Source organism: Euprymna scolopes, chromosome 41 (assembly GCF_053919585.1).
Source record: "Euprymna scolopes isolate OS-2025 chromosome 41, ASM5391958v1, whole genome shotgun sequence".
NCBI classification, from domain to species: Eukaryota; Metazoa; Mollusca; class Cephalopoda; order Sepiida; family Sepiolidae; genus Euprymna; species Euprymna scolopes.
In genome coordinates, this window is record NC_136522.1 from 69,945,090 (window position 1) to 69,967,239 (window position 22,150).

The window sequence follows — 22,150 nt, forward strand, 5'->3', positions numbered from 1 at the left end:
TAGAAGAGACAGCTCCTGAATGTATTGAGAAGAGAAATCAATAAAATAGTGATGTAGCTTCCTGACCTTGTGTCACATCATTTAAACGGCCAGAGTGCTCCTCCTCTAGAGACGCTAGCTTCATGTTCCCCCACCTTCCTGACCTTGTGTCACATCATTTAAATGGCCAGAGCGCTCCTCCTCTAGAGGCGCTAACTTCACGTTCCCCCACCTTCCTGACCTTGTGTCACATCTTCCTGCAGTGGGAAGGAAATAAGTAATAGCTCACCATAGCAATCTCCATTGGTCTGCAGATGCGTAATATTGTTGGAATGAAACTGAACTGGAGAAGTAACAAACGAAATGAGTTCAATATTCTTAGAAAAAAAAAAGAAAAAAAAGAAAGAAAAAAAGAAGAAAAAAAAAAGAAAAAAAAGAAAAAAAAAAGAAAAAAAAAGGTACTTGTACAGTTTAATCAAGACATTAAAAAATAAAAATATCGAAAAAAAAACGTTATATTCTACATATCCGTTATGGAATGAAGTTCTCTGAAAAAATTTCACTTAATTTGATCAAGTAGTTTTTTTTTTTTTACAGCGAAAAAACAATTTATTATGATACCGATCAAAAGGTAGCCATGTTTCGATTTTTTGGAAGAAAAGCTATGATTTAACATGGGGAGAAGGATGTCGGTGCTTTAGACTGAGTTATCTCCCCGTGGTATGTTCTAAAAATCCAAACATGGCTACCGTGAGCGCGCCGGCATAAAAACGTGTTTTTCCATTGTAACAAAAAAACTACTCGATCAAATTAAGTAAAAAAATTTTTTCAGGGAACTTCATTCCATAACGGACACGTACAATATAACTTTATTTTTTGATATTTTCATTTTTTATTGTTTTGATTAAACTGTACAAGTGCCCCCAAAAAAAAAATAAATAAAGGAGGCAAGCACAATGAGTTTAATAAAACTTCTTAAAAATAAAAAATGCGAAGCAAGCACAAAATACCACGATATAGTGAATTCTCATATTGTTCAATTACTTCCTGTAACGGAAACACAGATGAATAGAGTTTTGCTCATAAAAGAATATATATAAGGGAGATAACCCCCGAATACATTGAGAAGAGAAATTATAAATATTTTAGCACTGAAAGGAAAAAGTTTTTTTTTAGTTTTTATACTATTAGAACGAAATTTTTTTATCGATAAATGGAGTTTTCAAATAAAAAACAATGGTTTCAACTGATTTTTTTGTCAATTCTAATAAGTTACAATGGTAGCTTCCAAATTATACAGTCGAAACTACCTGAATATTACTGAATTATTTACAAAAAAAAAAAAAAAACTTTGTGAAAAATTGCTGCCATCTTGTTTAAATCGAAACGGAAAAATTACCTCCCTTTTGAACTCTCCTGTGTCTTACGATCGTTTTCATCAAATTCTATTTTTTTATTTTCTTTAATAAATAATTTTCTACCTTATCGATTTCCGTAATTTTTGGATATAATCATCCTAAAAATACGAGGAATACCATTGTTTTCATGTGAAATTCAGTTTTAAGATTTCCGATATTTCATTCTAATCTATATATATGTGAAAGGCAAAATGTGTGTGACCATTTTGTGTATGTCTCGCAAAGGCTTCTTTCGCACACGCTCCCGGGTTCGTTACGATCGCTTACAACTGTTTATATAGGTCCTATATAATAATATCTAGGATTTAGGAAAGCGTATAGCGTATAGATTTATTTACATCGACTTTTACAAAATTATTGCTATTTTGGCTTCTCGCGTGTTGATTGGGCTTTTTCGTATAAAAAGCGAAACTAATTCAAAGTTAACAACGAACGACGTTTTTGCCATCGTGCCGGGAAACATTCAGAAGCAATCAGCTTTGATCAATGTGGGGACAAAGTCCTCTTATATCAGACAGTTTCTAATCAGTCTGGAAAATGGGGAGCTGGTTTCCCCCTCCCCAACATATGTTGGGGAAAAAACCAGTCAAACCCAAGTTAACTGTTCTATTTGACCTCAAATAGAAGCAGCAGAGTTAACTTTTATTGCTGCCACCTGTCAATAGTTAAATAAATAAATTCAAACGTCTTCCTTTGTATGTCGCGGTAGCCCACTGGTTAGGGTCGTACGGTTTTCTTTTAACACTTTAATTTCCAACTTTGCCTCAAGGGTTCGATCCTCATACTCACCTACCAAAACTTTTTTTTATTTTAACCCCCCCACCCCCGGGAGTTTGGATTTACCGAAAACCATACACACCTCAAAACACCCAGGCATCGCCGGGTACCCCCCCGCTAGTAGTGTAGACAGGCCGAATTTTTCTCTGTCGTTTATTTGGTTCAGGGGAGATAACTCCTGAATACACTATGAAGAGGAATAAATAAATTAATGATGTAGCTTGTCATACTTACAGCAGGTATTTTAGGTGTAATGTTCAATTTGTACATGTGTCGCAATACGGCGACGAGAGAAGGCATCACTTCATGTTGATTAACTTCATCCATTTCAAGTAAGGCATATCCAGCATCACTGTCAGCATTCTGAAATGAGAAGCAAAAACCCGCAAACCCACTGATAAAAAAAAAGATACATCATATATGTGGAGATAGATATACTAGGGATGGGACGATTCCAATATTTTTTTCAATTCCGATACAATTATCGATTCCGTATATAATTCCCAATTCCGATCTGATTCTCCCTTAATCTCTACATATTTAACTATAAAGTTGTTATTTTTTTACGATTGCCGTAATTTTCTTAAACGTAAGGATACATTTGTGAGAAATGATCTATCGATTTTAGTTTTACTTAATAGATTAAAATCAACAGATATAGTATTAATATCAGCGGTAGGATATTTTTCTTTAAAGAAAATCAAATAAAAAAAAAAACAATTAAAAGAATCGTTTTTTGTATCGGAAAATAGGTACAAATTTTTCCGATTCCACAAAAAGTTCTGATTTTTTTGATTCCCGATTCCGCTTAATCATCCTAACACGAATATATACGAGGGGCATTCCAAAAGTAATGCCTCCTATTTTTTTAAGGATCAGAGGGGATTATAAATTGCATTCTTATGATGACTAAACATGCATTCATGACCTGAAAGTGTCATCTCTCTGTTGCAGATATTGATAGTGTGAAACTCTAAGAAAAACAACCCCTGTCATGGACATGCGTCAGAAGCAGCGATGCATCATTGAATTCCTGGCAAAAGTGCATTGAGAATGCTGGTGACTATGTAGAAAAATAAATTCTGGAGCACAACAGGTCACTCGTTTAAGTAGTACCACTCCCGTCTTCGTAGCTCGTCAGATTTTTCAGTTAAAATAAAAATAAATAAGAGGCTTTACTATTGGAACGATCCTCATATTTATAAAGAATAAGAAAAATGGATGGAAAAAAAATTGAATAATCGTATTATTTGAATTCATCAAACTACTGTTCTCATCTTGAGTGTGATTTTCACAACATTTCGGTCGATACAACCTTCGACCTTCTTCAGGTGTATCCTGTCGAACTTGGGAATTTGGACAGAATTTTGAGCGGAACCCTTTATTTACTTCACGATGATAGCGTGCTCTTGTTCCGTTAGCCATGACTGGATAGAGGTTACCGAGAAGAGAAAAGAGCATCCCCTACTAGGCTACGAAGTCTATTTTGAACGCTATCAGGGCAGGATAAGTCCATTCTAGCAGCTCCTGCCCAGATGTGGCAACAGTACTCCATCCTTGGACATACCTGGCTCTTATATAGGTAGAGAATTGCATCAGCAGTGAGATATCTACTGGATCGATAGAAGGATCCCACCATTTGTCCAGCGGCCTTGTCAACAGATTTGATGTATGTGTTCCATTTCAGATCAGGAGTAAAAGTCAAGCCCAGAAGCTTGTCAAAACATGAAGCCTTCCCAAGATGAGAGTCATTCATTTCAATTGATGTCAGATGGGGACTGGAGCGTTGATGATGTAAAGATAGAAGCTTGGTTTTAGATGCATTAAAAGTAAGCAGCCACATTTTTCCCCAATTGTACCACAAGCTCAAGATCAGAGGAGAGAGAATCAGAGAAAACGTGGTGGTTTGCGGTCTTTGATGTATTGCCATAGATGGTAGTGTAATCAGCATAAATGGCTATTAATGTAGATCAGGAAGAGAGTTGGCCCCAGGATGAACCCCTGAGGGATTCCAGCATTAATACTGTGAGCTTCTGATTTCTGCCCATCAACCATTACTCTTATGAACCTATCAGAGAAATGATTTAATAATTGAGAAGACATTTCCAGCTATAGACTTCCATGGCAAGTGCTCGTCTGAGCTCCAATCTCTGGTCCCCCCTCGCTAATCTTTCACGATAAACACCCGTCTAGCTGAAACCACTGTCAATAATTTTCCCCATTCTTTATCTGTGCCTAAATCAAAACATAGATTCCATGAACAAAGTTTCTTTCTTAGAAGTGCACGCCTGTGGAACTCTCTTCTGTTTGACTGTTTCCCACCTGACTACAACTTGGATGTCTTCAAGTCCAACATAAACAAATTCCTGATAAACCGGCCCCTTAAGTAAGACACTTTATCAGATCTCCATTACTAATGATTACTACGATACTATCCCATTGATTACTGTACATGCAATAACTCTTATTCCCGAGTGGCTTCCTCGCCTTGATAAGTGGTGACTACCATGTAAAAAAAAAAAATTTTCACCCCAAACAAGGCACAGTGCCACTTTGATGTAGGGGGCTACTCTCTGGGACATAATTTTCAGGGCTACTATGTAGGGAGTTGTGCAGCAAGATGTCTGTTCACATTACACTTGAACTTCTGCATGTCAGTACAATCAGGGAAGTAGGAACTCGGAAGGGAATTCCAAAATATAGCAATCTTAGGAAAGAAACTATTAGAGTAGAAGGCTTTCTTACATCTAGGGATTTCTACTGTGTAGGGGTGGGATTTTGCTGCTTGTTCGGTTTGTCAGGGGTATTTACGTCGAGGAGGAACAAGGGCTTGTAGTTCGTCGGAGCATTCACTATCAAAATACTTGTAGAACAGGCAAAGGGATGCAACATTTAGTCAATGGCTAGCTGATAGGGCGAGACCTATGAGGTTGGCGACTCTCTTTTGGACCTTGTCTAAGAGGGAGAGACTAGTAGCAGATGCCCCAGCCCAAATGTGGCAACAATACTCTATACATGGGCGAATGGTGGCCTCGTAGAGGTACAGAATACTCTTAGGTGTAAGTAACTTTCTAGCACGGTAGAGAGAGCCCACCTTCTTTGTTGCGTTATTTGTTGTATAGTCGATTTATTTGTTTATTGCTGTCATGTATATATAACCATGTTTGTTGCACTTCAACAAAAATGCTGCTAATAAATATTTACACTCCGACTTGATCCAGCTCTTTTGACAATCAAGTATGGAGATTGCTTCATGACAAAACTCTGTTTGTTTAATTATTATTTTGCCTGTCACTAGTTATCAAACGTGTCGAGCAAAGGTGGTGAAAGGTGATAACAACGTTATGATTGTGCATCTTTCTCCATATCTCTTTCCCTATGTTCATCAGACCTCTTTCTTTTATTAACAATTTTTTCCTTTGTTTCATCAGAGGTCAATATGTGTGTACAAAGTCCGATCTGGTATTATCTCTGTTCTCTGATAACCTGGAATTTGTGAGTGTGCACAATCTCCAAATTCCTTTATCCAACACAATGAGATATTCAGGCATTTTTGGTTGGTCAGAGTGCATCTCTTCTTGTATGATGATTTTTCAATACCAACCTTCAGCCACATATTTTTGTTCTCAGCACTCAGTGAGACAAAATTAAGATTTCCATGACAGTACCAGACCTGCCTTATCTTAATAGAATATGATCCAGCTTGGTCCTAGCAGTTAAACTCTCCCTGGTATTATCTTTCTCTAATCACCTGGGGTGCCTCTACCAGGAAATTCTCAAGTATTTTTTTATGGGGTCAAAGTGCACTTCCTTTTATGCTCTGGCTTTTCAATCCATATCTTCTGATTTGGGTGTCACATCTTCCTGCGATGGGAGAAAGGTAAATAAAGAGAGAGCAAAAACAAAAAGCACATGCGCCAGTACGGTCCTGAACATTTTCATCCATGCGACCCGACACGATCCTGAATAACTCTGTCGATTCGAACACCAACACCTCTGAGGATTCGACACAACATGATCCCAAATAAATCCATTGGTTCGAATCCAACCACCTCCGATGATTTGACACGACACAGCATGATCCCGAACAAATCCATTGGTTCGAATCCAAACACTTCTGACGATTCGAAACGATCTCGAACACAAGAGCAACCTTGGGAGTTACTCGTTGGATGACTGTAATCTGCATTTTTTATGACCTTTGGACAAACTCATTTTCGCCGTAAGTAGGCACGACTTAAACATTGGCATACAATTCTTAAGTGCTTCCGCGCATGTTTATCGCATTTTGTACTTACCTCTGTATCTTCGGATGGAACTGGTGTTGTCACACTTTCTTCTTCAATTTGGGGAACTTCGTCTTCTAACATTGGCGTAAAACTCTGAAAGAAATACAAAATAAATTAGGATAAAAGAAAATGTAAAAAAGAAAACTATTTCATATTTTTTAAAACCAGCAAGGCTACCCGGCATTTCCTGGAGTGAGTAATTTACATTTATTAATATCTACTGTCATTACACGCGAGGTAAATCTTATTGTACAGATTAAAAACAAGTAATCACCATAAAACTGAAAAAAAAAAAAAAAACAAATAAATATGCGAGCAAATAATAGAGAGAAAAAAAATATCTATTATATAAATCTCACCTGTCTGTTTAAATGCATGTATGTATGTTTGTATGTCTGCCTAAAACTTTTTCTTATTTTTAACTAGCATGGGTGCCCGGTGTTGCCCGGGTGTTTGGAGGTGTGTGTTGAGCAAAAAAACAAAAAAAGAAAAAGTGGTAGGAGGAAGGCAGGCTCGAACCCGTACTGCGAAGAAGGAAAAGAATGGGAAAAAACCCTGACATCTTTGCTGTTACGACCACCGCCAAACCGGAAGTGATGTAGGTTTAAATTAAGGTTAGACAATCGAAAAGAGGGAATGACTTTCACAAATATCGGCGAAAAAAAGCAACCCCTCCCAGTAGAAAAGTGCTCAGTTGAAAGTGAAGAAATTAATGTTTTTAGCCAAATTTTCAGTATTTATCGTCTGAAGGGTCGAGCTTCAAAACGATACTGATCTTGTGAAAATCCATCGCCTCTGTCAAAAGTTTTAGCCAGACATGTAAACATACATACATACATTTATATATTGGTAGCTCAAACTTTCGACCCAAACTGATTAAAAAGCTTGCCCTATCTGAATATACTTTATGTAAAATTTCAAATGCTTAGACCAGAAATTATCTGAAAATTTAATAGAGACCGCAGAGGTCAATTTTTAAAAAATGTTGACCCTTATTATGACCCCTTGACATTTATAAAGTTAGATCCATGTCTAAGGAACCTATATCTAAAATTTCAATTGTTTAGACCCAAAATTGGCAAAGGAGTTTAGTAGAGTTTTCAAAAGGAAAATCGTTGAACTTTGACCCCTTAACAGCCAAATTTCTGGCCAAAAACTGATTACAAAGATTTTCCCAAATCTCACTACCCTGTATATCAAATTTTGAGTCTGTAGACTGAAAATTGACAGAGTTATTGTGTAGGGAAATGTAGACAAACAGACACTTTCACTTTTATAGATATATAGATTATCACAATCGGGGAACAGGTAAGAGTTGGTGCTTGTGTGGTAGTAAATGTTAAAAGTGTAGTATCAGAACAGATACTACACTTTTTTTTTTTTGGCAGATACTGTAAAGTGTGTAGCATCGAAGGAACAAACAACAAAGAAAATAAATAAAAATCCAGGTCGGCATTTTTTCCTTTTTAACAAAAGCATTTATTAATGTTACTCTCTTGTCTCGACACCATTTAAAAAGTCCCTTGTTACCACATGTCCAGCTAGCCTGGTGTGGTTTCTCCTTCCTCTGACCGCATGCCGGCCCATTTGCGTCCTTGACTTTACACGTCCATTTTCTTCGATGCAGACTTTGCTTCTGACAACTACATGGTGCATTTTTCTCCTCTTTTTCCTTTTTCTTCTCCTGCACACTTCCTAATTTGCATACACGCTTTTTTTGATTACCGCTGCTGCTAGTCTCTTCACAAGTCAGCCATCTTTTGCTGCTGCTGATATTTTTCCATACGCTCATATGCACCATGTTATAATACTACACTTTACTCTTGGTACAAAAAGCCCTCCCAATCTTATACAGAACAGGTAATACACTTTGTTCTTAGCAAAAAAAAAGTTATCCTCCTGAAAAAAAAAAAAATCTCATATATTGTGTTATTAAATATCTAATTTCTTCAGATTCTGATCTGCCTAAATTAAACCGGAAGTCAAATGCGTCTAAATCTGCTCCTAACCATATTCTACCATGAAGAGACGCACGTTCACAAAGAAGCAATGTTGAAGGTTTTTGGAGTCTTTCACAAAACAGTAAATTGTTTTATTCTAGTGACCAGCTGTGAGGAACTTCTGTCATTACTAACCAGCAGAGCATTACCATTATTAACCTGGTGCTACCAGATCAGGTTGTCTGAAGATATTGGCTTCCTGACCTAAAATGCACCAAACATTTATGCTGTGTTTTTTTCCCTTTCCATTTGTAAAACTTAATCATGTTCTTCAGAGTCAAAAGAAAAAACAATTTTTCTCTGCAAAACAACCAAACCAAACACCACGGATAAATATTTGGAAGTATAAAGAACTTGAAACATAAAAACTTTTTCAAAATTAATGGATTCAACATTAAATAATCCGGAAAGAGTTGATATGCCGTTAAACAAACTAACCCACCATTGACCAAGAGAAGAACGTATCTGTAAAATGTTTTTGACTCCTAATAGGGGTATGAGATGAATGGATTCGCCAATCATTTTTATAACCAACCGCTGTGCTAAACGACCAATGAAAACGTCGCAAAATTATTATAAAAATTGTCGATTTTGGATTCAATCAGTTCGCCGTTTGCTACCTCACAGACTGCATTTAATTCTTCGCCGCCATCTTGGTTACTGATCTGAACTACGCAGCCATCTTGGTTACTGATCTGAACTATGCCGCCATCTTTGTTCAACATAATATCTCAGAACTCGAGAGGTTAACTACGCCACGGACCGCATTTGATTCTTGGTCGCCATCTTGGTTACTGATCTGAACTACGCCGTCATCTTTGTTCAACACAATGTCTCAAAACTTAACAGTATCATCATGTTTATGCAGTGTGATGATGTCTGGAAGCGAAACGTGACCAGTGATGGATGAGGACATGCGTTGCATGAAGAGAAATGATATGAGAATGATACATGTAATGCAAGTCTTAAAAACAGGCTTAGATCTGATGACCTCAGAGGAAGATTAAATCTGGACAATATAAGTAGATGTGTGCAGAACAGGAGACTTTGTTGGTATAGTCACGTTGAAAGAATGCATGAGAATTTGTGGGTTAATAAATCTAAAACAGTTGAGGTAGCAGCTCCAGTTCACAGTGGTAAGAAAACATGGGATAAAAACATAAGAATAGACTTCAAAGAGGTATAAATAAAGACCTGGCCAGAATTAAGTTAGTTTGTAGCAGGTTATCAATAACCTTCTTAAACAGTGTTATTACATTTTAACACTCGGACTCAACATGTTGTGTCTGAGACAGTCGCAAAAAAACAAACAAAAGGAAGAAATTGATTTTATTTTTTTTTTACACGGTGGTCACCACTTATCAAGGCCTGGAAGCCACTCGGGGATAAGGGTTTTTCAGTTTAAACAAAAGGCATTTATCATTGGTGCTTTCCAAAAACAAATTCCATATTGCTTTAACAGTTCACCATGTAGTTAACAAAACCCTGCCATTTTGACGCAGGCTTAAACGTCTCTCGCCGTCAAGGGCCACACGTTCATCATACGTCAGCACATGCTTTATTTCGGTCCTCTGCCGCCCATGTGTTCGTCATCTATGTGCGTTTGCTGTCACTTGTTGTCCACATGCATTCTTTTTTTTTTGTTTTCTTTCCATTGTCATCCTCCGCCGTGACATCACCTCGCGGACCAGCTTGGTTATTTGCATATGTGTCCTGTTGCTGCTGGTAACACACGTCAGCAGCTCTGTTATATTAATGTGAATGCAAGAATTAGAAATGGATGGCGTTCATGATAGAACCTTCTGCATTTATTAACCAGCAGTGTATTATCACTGTCGACCAAGTAAAGAGTCTATCAGGCATGTATATGCAGTTTAAGGATGTACAGAGGGGAAACCTGATCAGTAAGGGTTGAGGACATGTGCTGCATGGAGAGAAATGGTATGAAAATCATATGAAGGATTTGTAATGTGAGTTTTAATGATGTGCATTAAAAGACACGGACAGGCAAATAAAGGAAATATTTTGAAATTGATGCAAATAAGAAAGAAAAAAAAATACTTACCAAATGTCCAATGGTGGATTCAAAGTCATAACGCCCAAGATCAGCGCTAAGGCTACTATCGGCCAAATAAACTGAACTCATGTGGTAAGAACTGGTGTCTGTGTCACGGCTTTTCATCTTTCTCAAATTCCGTAATTCTTCACGAATTGATATGAATGCATTTTTTTTCTCGAGATTTGACTATAAAAAAAATAAAATGGATTAAAAAAAAATTAACATTGTTTTTCAAGATTTGACTATAAAAAAATAAGATGGATATAAAAAAATTAACAAATATTCTTTGTCAAGATTTGACTATAAAAAAATAAAATGGATATAAAAATTTACAAACAAACATTGTTTTTCAAAATTTGACTATAAAAAAAATAAAATAGATTAAAAAAAAATTAACAAACAAACATTGTTTCTCAAGATTAGTTTACAAAAAAATAAAATGAAAAAAAAAATTAATTAAACAAACAAAAATCTATATATAATAAAATAAGTTTTTTCCCTTGGCACTTTCAACATTATAGGATTATAAGTAAACACATAAGAAATGTACAACTTTCACGGGGTTTGTATTACTGTACACATAGATTCGAAAAATTTGTCAAAAAACAAATATATAACAAATAAATATTATCAAAGGCAAGATAAGTTACTTTTTTACCAAACTGGATACATTTTTTGTGTTTTTATTCAATGTAACATGTTTATTCAGCTCGAAAAACATGCAGTGTTTACCGATGTATTGGAAAATTCAAAATGGCGCCCGACACTCTCTTTAACATGGTAAGTTTGGGAAAAGGTGTTATAAATAATAAACTAGACAAAATACTATTAAAAAACACTGAATATATGTCAACTTATGTCACGGTAACATATATTGAGTGAATTTCTAACAGTATTTTGTCTAGTTTATTATTTATAACATCTTTTCCTGAACTTACCGTGTTAAAGAGAGACTCGAGCGCCATTTTGAATTTTCCAATACATTGGTAAACACTGTATGCTTTTCGAGCTGAATAAACATGTTACATTGAATAAAAACACGAAAAATATATCCAGTTAGGTAGAAAAGTAACTTATCTTGCCTTTGATAACATTTATTTGCTATATATTTGTTTTTTTGACAACTTTTTCGAATCTATGTGTACAGTAATACAAACCCAAAATATTTAAATAATTTTTTAAATATTTGTTATTAAATAAACACTTCTTATGTACAACTTTCACGGTCACCACATTACAATACTTTGTCCCTTTTGTACAGTTCCTATTTTTTTTCCTGTTGGACGTACTCTCTCAAATATGTAATCCTACTCAGAGAGCAGCAAAGGCTTTCACTCCAATGCAAATCTCTACTCTTCCATAACCATAACTCTTTTTTTTTTTTTACAGTGATCTCCACTTATCAAGGCCCGGAAGCCACTCAGGGATAAGGGTTATTGCAAGTACATTCGTAGGCAGCCAGTTCAGCATTTGACTTTCACCATATTACATGTTTTATACATAATACATTATGTTTTTTATATATAATACATTATGTTTTTTATATATAATACATTATGTTTTTTATATATAATACATTACGTTTTTTATACATAATACATTACGTTTTTTATATATAATACATTACGTTTTTTATATATAATACATTACGTTTTTTATATATAATACATTACGTTTTTTATATATAATACATTACGTTTTTTATATATAATACATTACGTTTTTTATATATAATACATTACATTTTTTATACATAATACATTATGTTTTTTATATATAATACATTACGTTTTTTATACATAATACATTACATTTTTTATACATAATACATTACGTTTTTTATATATAATACATTACGTTTTTTATATATAATACATTACGTTTTTTATATATAATACATTACGTTTTTTATATATAACACATTACGTTTTTTATATATAATACATTACATTTTTTATATATAATACATTGCGTTTTTATATATAAAACATTACGTTTTTTATATATAATACATTACATTTTTTATACATAATACATTATGTTTTTTATATATAATACATTACGTTTTTTATATATAATACATTATGTTTTTTATACATAATACATTACGTTTTTTATACATACCACATTACGTTTTTTATACATAATACATTACGTTTTTTATACATAATACATTACATTTTTTATACATAATACATTACATTTTTTATACATAATACATTACGTTTTTTATACATAATACATTACATTTTTCATACATAATACATTACGTTTTTTATACATAATACATTACGTTTTTTATACATAATACATTACGTTTTTTATACATAATACATTACATTTTTTATACATAATACATTACATTTTTTATATAAAATACATTACATTTTTTATACATAATACATTACGTTTTTTATACATAATACATTACATTTTTTATACATAATACATTACGTTTTTTATACATAATACATTACATTTTTTATACATAATACATTACATTTTTTATATAAAATACATTACATTTTTTATACATAATACATTACATTTTTTATACATAATACATTACATTTTTTATACATAATACATTACGTTTTTTATACATAATACATTACGTTTTTTATACATAATACATTACGTTTTTTATACATAATACATTACGTTTTTTATACATAATACATTACGTTTTTTATACATAATACATTACGTTTTTTATACATAATACATTACATTTTTTATACATAATACATTACATTTTTTATACATAATACATTACGTTTTTTATACATAATACATTACGTTTTTTATGCATAATACATTACGTTTTTTATACATAATACATTACGTTTTTTATACATAATACATTACGTTTTTTATACATAATACATTACGTTTTTTATACATAATACATTACGTTTTTTATACATAATACATTACGTTTTTTATACATAATACATTACGTTTTGTATACATAATACATTACGTTTTTTATACATAATACATTACGTTTTTTATACATAATACATTACGTTTTTTATACATAATACATTACGTTTTTTATACATAATACACTACGTTTTTTATACATAATACATTACGTTTTTTATATATAATACATTATGGCTACAGACTCACTTAACAATTGATCCCCTATTCTTAATCGTTTATTGGAATAACAATTTCAGCCAAACCTACCAGCTCATTACAATTGCATACGCTTCATTCGATTAATAGCAGATCATCAAAAAATAAATAAAAAATAAAAAAATGAACATGGCTGATTTCACATACGACTAGCATTAAAACAAACTGCCATATCATCATACGACATTGGTTTCTTTTAATTCGATTTCACAATACTTTTACAACAGGTTACAAAATATTCTGTTTTGCTCTCTCCCTAACTGAAACAAAGAAAGAATTCAGTTGGTAAAGTTAACGTATGTAATTTGTGAGCAACTCTGTTAATTTCCTCGACTCATTCCTGACTTCATTTGAATGGAAATTGTCTACCCCTTTTGCTAACATTTGACACTAAGCGGCGAATTTATTAGTATGACTATTTGAAAAGTATACTAAAATGGAATGGCGGTGGCAGTTATTTTTTCAAGTCCAATGTTTATTTTTTTTTTTTTTTTACACAGTGATCACCACTTATCAAGGCCTGGAAGCCACTCAGGGATAAGGGTTATTGCAAGTACATTACGTTAGTGAGGAGATTTGCTGAAATGTTTACTTAAGGGGGCGGTTCATTAGGAATTTGTTAACATTGGACTTGAAGACAACCAAGTTGTAGTCAGGAGGGAAGCAGGCAGACGGAACAGAGTTCCACAGGCGTGCAGTTCTAAGAAAGAAGCTTTGTTCATGGAATCCGCGTTTTGATTTAGGCACAGATATAGAGTGGGGGAAATTTTTCACAGTGGATTCAGCTAGACAGGTGTTAACAATGTTAACACCCGTCTAGCTGAATCCACTGTGAAACAGTTAACAAATTCCTAATGAACCGCCCCCTTAAGTAAACACTTCATCAAATCTCCACACTAACGTAATGTACTTGCAATAACCCTTATCCCTGAGTGACTTCCGGGCCTTGATAAGTGGTGATCACTGTGTAAAAAAAAAAAAAAAAAAAAAAGAATGTAGGCAGATGTTGAATTCAAAATTGGAGAATGTGTTTATTTTGAACAAAAAAAGCAAATAAAGCACAAGCCGCAAATTGACAACAATAAATTCCAATAATAAATTTTAACAATAGTATTGGGGGCGGGGACGAATATAGAAAGAAAAACAATTGAGCAAATAAATTAATACATAACTGAAAGAAAAACAGACTTTTAAAAATAATTTTTTGTTCAAATCGGCTAATTTCCTCGAGTCATTCCTGATTTGAATGAATTTTGTTTTGCAAATAAAACTTTTTTTTTATTTGATTTACGTGATTTTTTAGAATATGATATTTTTGTTTCGTCAAGATGTCATATTCCAAAAATTACGTAAATCAATCACGTAGTTCTTTTTTATTCAAGAAAATCAAGTTTTACAACCAAGCGAATCGTAGTGTTTTCCTCCGTCATGATTAAATTCAATGAAATAAAAAAGGGGAGACAACTTAAATCGAAGTTGAGAGGTGAAAATTCAACCTTATGTTTAATGCAGTTTAATAGTAAAATCGCTAAAAATCGTAAATTTTATTTTATTAATTTAAAAAAAAATACTTAATCGATTTACGAATATGACATATTTTTTCTGTAACGAGTACGCATGTTATATAGACTTTTCTTTATTTTCTTTACTTTTAATTGCCGCCATAAGTGCCAATCCGAATAAGCACCAAAAAAAATTGGCCAGCGTTTGAAGAAAAAAAAAAAAAAATTTATGATGTATGTAAAATTCCAATGATAGTATGATCCTTATTCAGAAGAAGTACCCCCATTTCTTTTTTTTTAAATTTTGAATAAATTCATTTTTTTATTAAAAAGGCATAAAGTTTTTGCTTCATTAAAAATTATTTAATTTAAAAAATAAACAAAGAAAATAAAAATTGTTGGTAATTATGCAGGATACAAACCCTGCTGAAATGACATTTAGAAAGCCATTCTTAACTTATAGTGTACACTGTTATGTTAACTATTCTGTACTGCACTTTCACCTAAATAAATAAAAGCTATCATAAAAATTGAATTTACTTTGAAAACAATATCTACGTCTCAAAATCTAGTACTGCATCCACATCCGGGGAAGTGCGGCTTCAAAACCATGATACAAGGTACCTTCAATAAGTTTCCAGACTTTTTTTTTCTGTATGGACACTTTTTTTGATAGTATATACATGAAACTCTAGTCTCCTTCAAAGTAATCTCCTCCGGTTGCAATGCCCTTGTTGTACGATTCCAATAATTTCTGGAAGGACCAATAGAAGTCCTCTTGCGTGAGCATGTTAACGACCCTCATCACAGTCGTTTTCATCATCTCAATTGTCTCATAACGACAGCCTCTAAGGTTTTCCTTGAGCTTATGAAATAACCAAAAGTCACAGGGAGCAAGGTCTGGACTATAGGGAGGGTGAGGAACTGTCTTGATACCCATGACAACGTCTTTCTTTCTGATCTTCTTTGAGCACCCTTAGGACAAACTTTGCACAAATCTTCCACGTCTTCAGTTCCTCACGAATAATTATATGTACAGTTCCCACACTGACATCAAATGTGCACTTATTGTCTCTATAGACACACAATGGTCCTTATCCATGAAATTCTTTATTTGGTCAATCAACTCTGGTGTTCTGACTTCCTTAATCCTCTTGCACCTTTCATCATCCTTCACAGACTCCCTGCTCTCCTTGAATCTCTTACGCCACTGAAAAACTGATGCCTGATTCATGCAGGATGGTCCAAAAGCAGCCTGAAGCATTCCATAAATTTCTGTGGTATTTTTTCCAAGTTTAAAACAGAATTTCATTGCATATCACTCTTTTTGAAATTCAAGTAGTGCACATTCCAATTCCTGCTCTAGTTATTCATTCGAACCTGAAATCATGAAAATTGGTCACTCATCTCATAAGACGTATAGCAATAATATATAAAATTTTAAAGGGTCTACGACAATTTTAAATATTTATACAAAAAAAAAAGTCTGGAAACCTCATACAACTGAGAATCTACTTTTTGATAGTATATACATGAAACTCTAATCTTTTTTTTTTTTTTATTACATTTTCACCCCAAACAAGGCACATTGCCACTTTGCTGTAGGGGGCTACTATCAGGGACATAAGCTACATGGGTACTATGTGGGGAGTTGGACAGCAAGATGTCAGTTCACGTTACACTTGAACTTCTGCATGTCAGTAAAGTTGGGGAAGCAGGAACCCGGAAGGGAATTCCAAAGTCCAGCGGTTCTGGGGAAGAAACTACTGGAGTAGAAGGCTCTCTTACATCTAGGGATCTCTACTGTGAAGGGGTGTGATTTTGCTGCTTGTCGGGGGTACTTACGTCGAGGGAGCACAAGTGCTTGCAGTTCATCAGAGCATTCACCATTGAAATACTTGTAGAACAGGCAGAGAGATGCTACATTCCATCGATGGGACAGAGGCTGAAGCTTAGATGACAGTTCAGGACCTATTAGGTTGGCGACTCTCTTTTGAACCTTGTCTAGGAGTGAGAGACTAGTAGCAGATGCACCCAAATATGACAACAATACTCCGTACATGGGTGAATGGTGGCCTTATAGAGGTACAGGATACTTTCGGGCGTTAGTAGCTTTCTAGCACGGTAGAGGGAGCCTACCTTTTTCGCAGCATTTCTGGCAATGCTTTCAATGTAACTTTTCCAACTCATGTTTTCTGTGAATGTTAGGCCTAGGAGTTTAAAAGATGTGCTTTCAGATAAAGAGTCTTTGGCCATTGCTATTGGTGGTAGAGAAGGTTTCTTGTAGTTATTGAAGGAAACAAGTTTAGTCTTAGCAGCATTGAATGTGACCATCCATTTTTGTCCCCATTCCACTACAGATCTCCTTCCAAATAATCTCCTCGAGCTTCAATGTCCTTGTTGTATGATTCCGACAACTTCTGGAAGATCCCATGGAAGTCGTCTTGCGTGAGCACGTTAACGACCCTCGTCACAACCGTTTTCATCTCAATTGTCTCATAATGACAGCCTCTAAAAGTTTCCTTGAGCTTAGGGAATAACCAAAAGTCACAGGGAACAAGGTCTGGACTATAGGGAGAGTGAGGAACTGTCTTGATGCCCATGACAACGTCTTTCTTTCTGATTTTCTCTGAGCACCCTTGGGACAAACTTTTCACAGTTCCCACACTGACATCAAACTGTGCACTTATTGTCTCTATAGACACACGGCAGTCCTTATCCATGAAATTCTTTATTTGGCCAATCAACTATTGTGTTCTGACTTCCTTACTCCTCCCACACCTCTCATCATTCTTCACAGACTCCCTGCCTTACTTGAATCTCTTATGCTATTCCAAAACTGATGCCCGATTCATGCAGGATGGTCCAAAAGCAGTTTGAAGCATTCCATATGTTTCTCTTGCATTTTCCCAAAGTTTAAAACAGAATTTTATTGCATATCGTTCTTCTAAAGTGTCCTCAAATCTAGATTGCATATTTGAAATTCATCAACTGTAACAATCAGGCTTTAGTAAGGTGTATTCCAATTCCTGCCTTAGCTGTTCATTCGAACCTGAAATCATGAAAATTGGTCAGTTACCTCATAAGATGTATAGCAATAAAATACTGAATTTTCAAGGGTCTACGACAATTTTAGATGCCTGTCCTGTATGAAGAAGTCTGGGAACGTATTGAAGTCACATCATACAATTGAGAATCTACTTTGGTAAAAAAACAAACAAAAAACAAAAAAAACATGGTAAAAAAAACAAACAAACCTGTATCTCCACTGGAAAATTATATTGCCGGTTTTTATCTATCAAATTGTCCCACAAGTATTCCGACTGCAGAGAAAAAAAAAAAAATTAAATGAAAAATATTGTTCACAGCAAACTCAATGTAAAAAAAAAAAAAAAAAAATCAACAACATAATCTATGCAATCATCGATTTCAAACTCAAACGTAGAACCACGAAAAATTAACCTACATTTTATTCATCTAAACCCTTTGACCCCCCACCCCTGCTTTTTTTGTCTTGATTGTTCTATTTAGTAGTGATGGGACGATTCCAATATTTTTCCAGATTCTGATTCTTTTAATAGCTTTCAATATTTACCTATAAAGTTATTTTTTATTTAATATTTTATTTATTTAATATTTATTTAATTATTTATTTAATTAATTATTTATTCATTTAGTATTTATTTATTTTATTTAATATTTTATTTAATAGAAACATTTAGTAGTGATGAGACGATTCCAATATTTTTCCAGATTCTGATTCTTTTAATAGCTTTCAATATTTACCTATAAAGTTTTTATTTTTTTATTTTCAAATTACTGTAAAAGCCATGTAATACGTGCATATATTTTTGTACATATAACAGATACACTTGTGGGGTGAGGGATACATTGATTTTAGTTTTAAAATCAATAAATATTCATCATTTTATTATTAGTACCAGCAATAGAAAAAAAAAATCCCAAAAACAATCAAAAGAAATGTCAGAACACCAAATTTTATTGTATTTATTTGCTTCCCCACCAAAGCAAATTAGGCACAAGGTCGTTTTTAATGTGGAGTAAAAACCAGCTCCCCTAAAAGTAGGCAAAAAGGGGGCACTCTGGTTACCAAAAATAATAATTGCCCCAGTGTAGAGAGGGTTTCCCCTCCATTGACTGGTACAAATTATCTTAATTGTAGCATCTGCAGAACAGATACTATACTTTGATCCTGGCCCGAAGGCCAAAAACAACAAAAAAAGGCAAGCCTCTTTTCTATTTAACACCAAATTTTATTTTACATAACTTTATTTGAGGTTTGTGATTTCCCTCAGAATTTGTACGCATTTCTCTTTAGTTTCTACATCTTCTCTAGTTGGTCCAGTTGATGCTTCCACAAACCACAGAGACAAAATCTCTTCCAAGCGAATCTCCAGTAAGTCCTGACACACTCCCATCTGCTTTCTAACTGGCTGCAAAAACTCACTGACCGATTTGTGTTCTGTGAATTTATAATAACTTTATGTTTGTGTTTTGTGAATATATATCATAACTCGTTTTTTTTTGTTAGTTATATTATATCACGCAACCAGGTCAATCTTATTGTTTTGGTGAATTATTGTTTTTGTATCTAAATTTGAAAATATGTTATTATATGTATTTTTAACTGGTTTTACTAAATTCCAATCCATTTTATGTAATTATCATATCGTTCAAAATATTACTCGTCTGCTACTGAAATATTTCACATCTACATAGCATCAGACATATCGCAGTTCATCTTTTGTTTAAGCGTTCCATCGGGTAATCTGGCACTACCCGGGATCCATAGTACATTACTTTGCTTCATTTTCATATCGTCACTTAATTTTATGTGAAATCCTGCACAAAATAAACAAAAATAATGGGATGTAATGGTAATAATGTAATAGCTCTATTACTTATTGAGCACTACTATATAAACGCAGTCATACTTTTGTAGATTGGTGATCTTATAAACCAACACATTTCAGGTGATTACATTATTACGTAATTAAAAATGAGCATAAATTTAAAAAAATTACAAAAAAATTATCCATAGTGCATTACACCTACCTTTGCTTCGTTTTCTGAGAAAAGAAATGCTGCGTAGAATTTTTGTTCCGTCTGCGTGCAAGAGATGATAGTAATGAGAAGGTTATAAGCTGCACAATGAAGTTGCCGATAAGTCTCGCGGCACATCGTCTCACCGCGCATATCATCGCTTTTAATTTTATGTGAAATCCTGCACAAAACAAAACAAAAAAAATAATGAGATGTAAAGGTACTTGTTTAAACCAACACATTTCAACAGAAAAATGGTAAAACGTTAGAGCAACAGATTATGTGACATGCTGTGTCAGCCATCTTGAAAGTCTTCCTCTTTCCGATCCAGGGGAGATAACTCTTTGCCTTTTCGGTTATTTCCCTTTATAACACTTTCTAATTGACTGCAAAAACTCTCTGATTGGTTTGTGTTTTGTGAATATATAATAACTAGCGGGGGGGGGTACCCGGCGTTGCCCGGGTGTTTGGAGGTGTGTGTGGTTTTGGGTAAATCAAAACTCCGGGGGGAGGGGGGGGGGCAAAATATAAAAAAAATAGTTTTAGTAGGTGAGTATGAGGATCAGACCCGCACCCGAACCCTTGAGGCAAAGTTGGAATTAAAGTGTGAAAAAAAAAACCTGCGACGTTAACCACTGGGCCACCGCGACATACAACGGAAACACATTTGAATTAATTTATTTAACTATTAAAAACAAAATTGACACGTGGGCACAATAAAAGTTAACTCTGCTGCTTCTATTTGACCTCATTAATCAGGTCAAATAGAAGTAGCGGAGTTAACTTTTGTTGGGTTTGTTTACCCAACTTTGACTGGTTTTTTCCCCAAGATGTTGGAGAGAGGGAAACCAGGAGTTTGGCCCCACATTGATCAAAGCTGATTGCTTCTGGACGTTTCCCGGCGTGATGCCGAGAAGACACCGGGATCCATAATACATTACACCTACCTTTGCTTCATTTTCATATTATCACTTTTAATTTTATGTGAAATCCTGCACAAAACTAACAAAAATAATGGGATGTAATGGTAATAATGTAATAGCTCTATTAATTATTGAGCACTACTATATAAACACACTCGTACTTTTGTAGATTGGTGATCTTATAAACCAACACATTTCAGGTGAATACATTATTACGTAATTAAAAATTAGTATAAATTTTTAAATATTACAAAAAAAAAATGATCCAGCAAAAATAGAATTTATCGAATTATCAGGTTTTATTGTATGTTTTTAACGTGGAAGAGTTGTGTGACCAATTCAGCATGACAAACTGACTGACGAGATGCATCCAATAATGCACAGAAGATCTAAGGAAGTTGTCTCAAAATTTTGCCTGTCTGTGTCTCTCAATGCCCATTGATAAAACTAAGTTAAGAAAATTAAGTAAATAACTAATTAGTTACATTGTCTTTCCCCCAATGAGCAAACTCACTCTCTACATAAAACCTTGAAAATCCAGCAAGTCTCTATTGCATTCTTATGCACAAGCACTTTTGTTAGTCAAGTTAAACAGATGAGGCTGTCAACAACCACAACGGGATAAACAACGAAAGAAGTAACCGTGAAAGAAAGACCAGTAAGTATAAAGAGCCCATGCAACGCAAGTATAAAGCGACTTTTATTTATTTGATTTGGTTATTTGTCCGCTCACTGGCGAGAACATGCATATGCAGACGTATACATTTATGAAAAGATGAGATGCAAAGTTTTGTTTGACATTAGAATGGCCTTTCAGCTAGATGCAAAGTGTAGTATCTCTGTTGATACTACACTTCATCTTTTCTGTCCTCGGTCAGTAGAGGAGAAATCCTTCATGACTGAGGCAATTGTTATTTTTGTTCATATCCAGAGTGCCCCTTTACAGGGAGCTGGATCCCCCCCCCCATTTGTGTCTAACTTTGCCCTCGTGGGGA

At 34.2% G+C, this 22,150-nt stretch overlaps 1 protein-coding gene across 3 annotated transcripts in view; it reads right to left on the reverse strand.

Annotated features, from left to right (window-relative positions):
• The window catches only part of LOC145266607 (DNA-dependent protein kinase catalytic subunit-like), a 396,502-nt gene that overhangs the window by 190,201 nt on the left and 184,151 nt on the right, over positions 1 to 22,150 (reverse strand). For all 3 annotated transcript variants that reach the window (XM_080122502.1, XM_080122501.1, XM_080122503.1), the window contains 5 exons: positions 20,245 to 20,413; positions 18,426 to 18,491; positions 10,529 to 10,708; positions 6,473 to 6,556; positions 2,409 to 2,537 (listed from right to left, as the gene is read on the reverse strand). In XM_080122502.1, the coding sequence (XP_079978628.1) occupies positions 2,409 to 2,537; positions 6,473 to 6,556; positions 10,529 to 10,708; positions 18,426 to 18,491; positions 20,245 to 20,413 (628 nt within the window). The remainder of the gene's footprint in view (positions 1 to 2,408; positions 2,538 to 6,472; positions 6,557 to 10,528; positions 10,709 to 18,425; positions 18,492 to 20,244; positions 20,414 to 22,150) is intronic.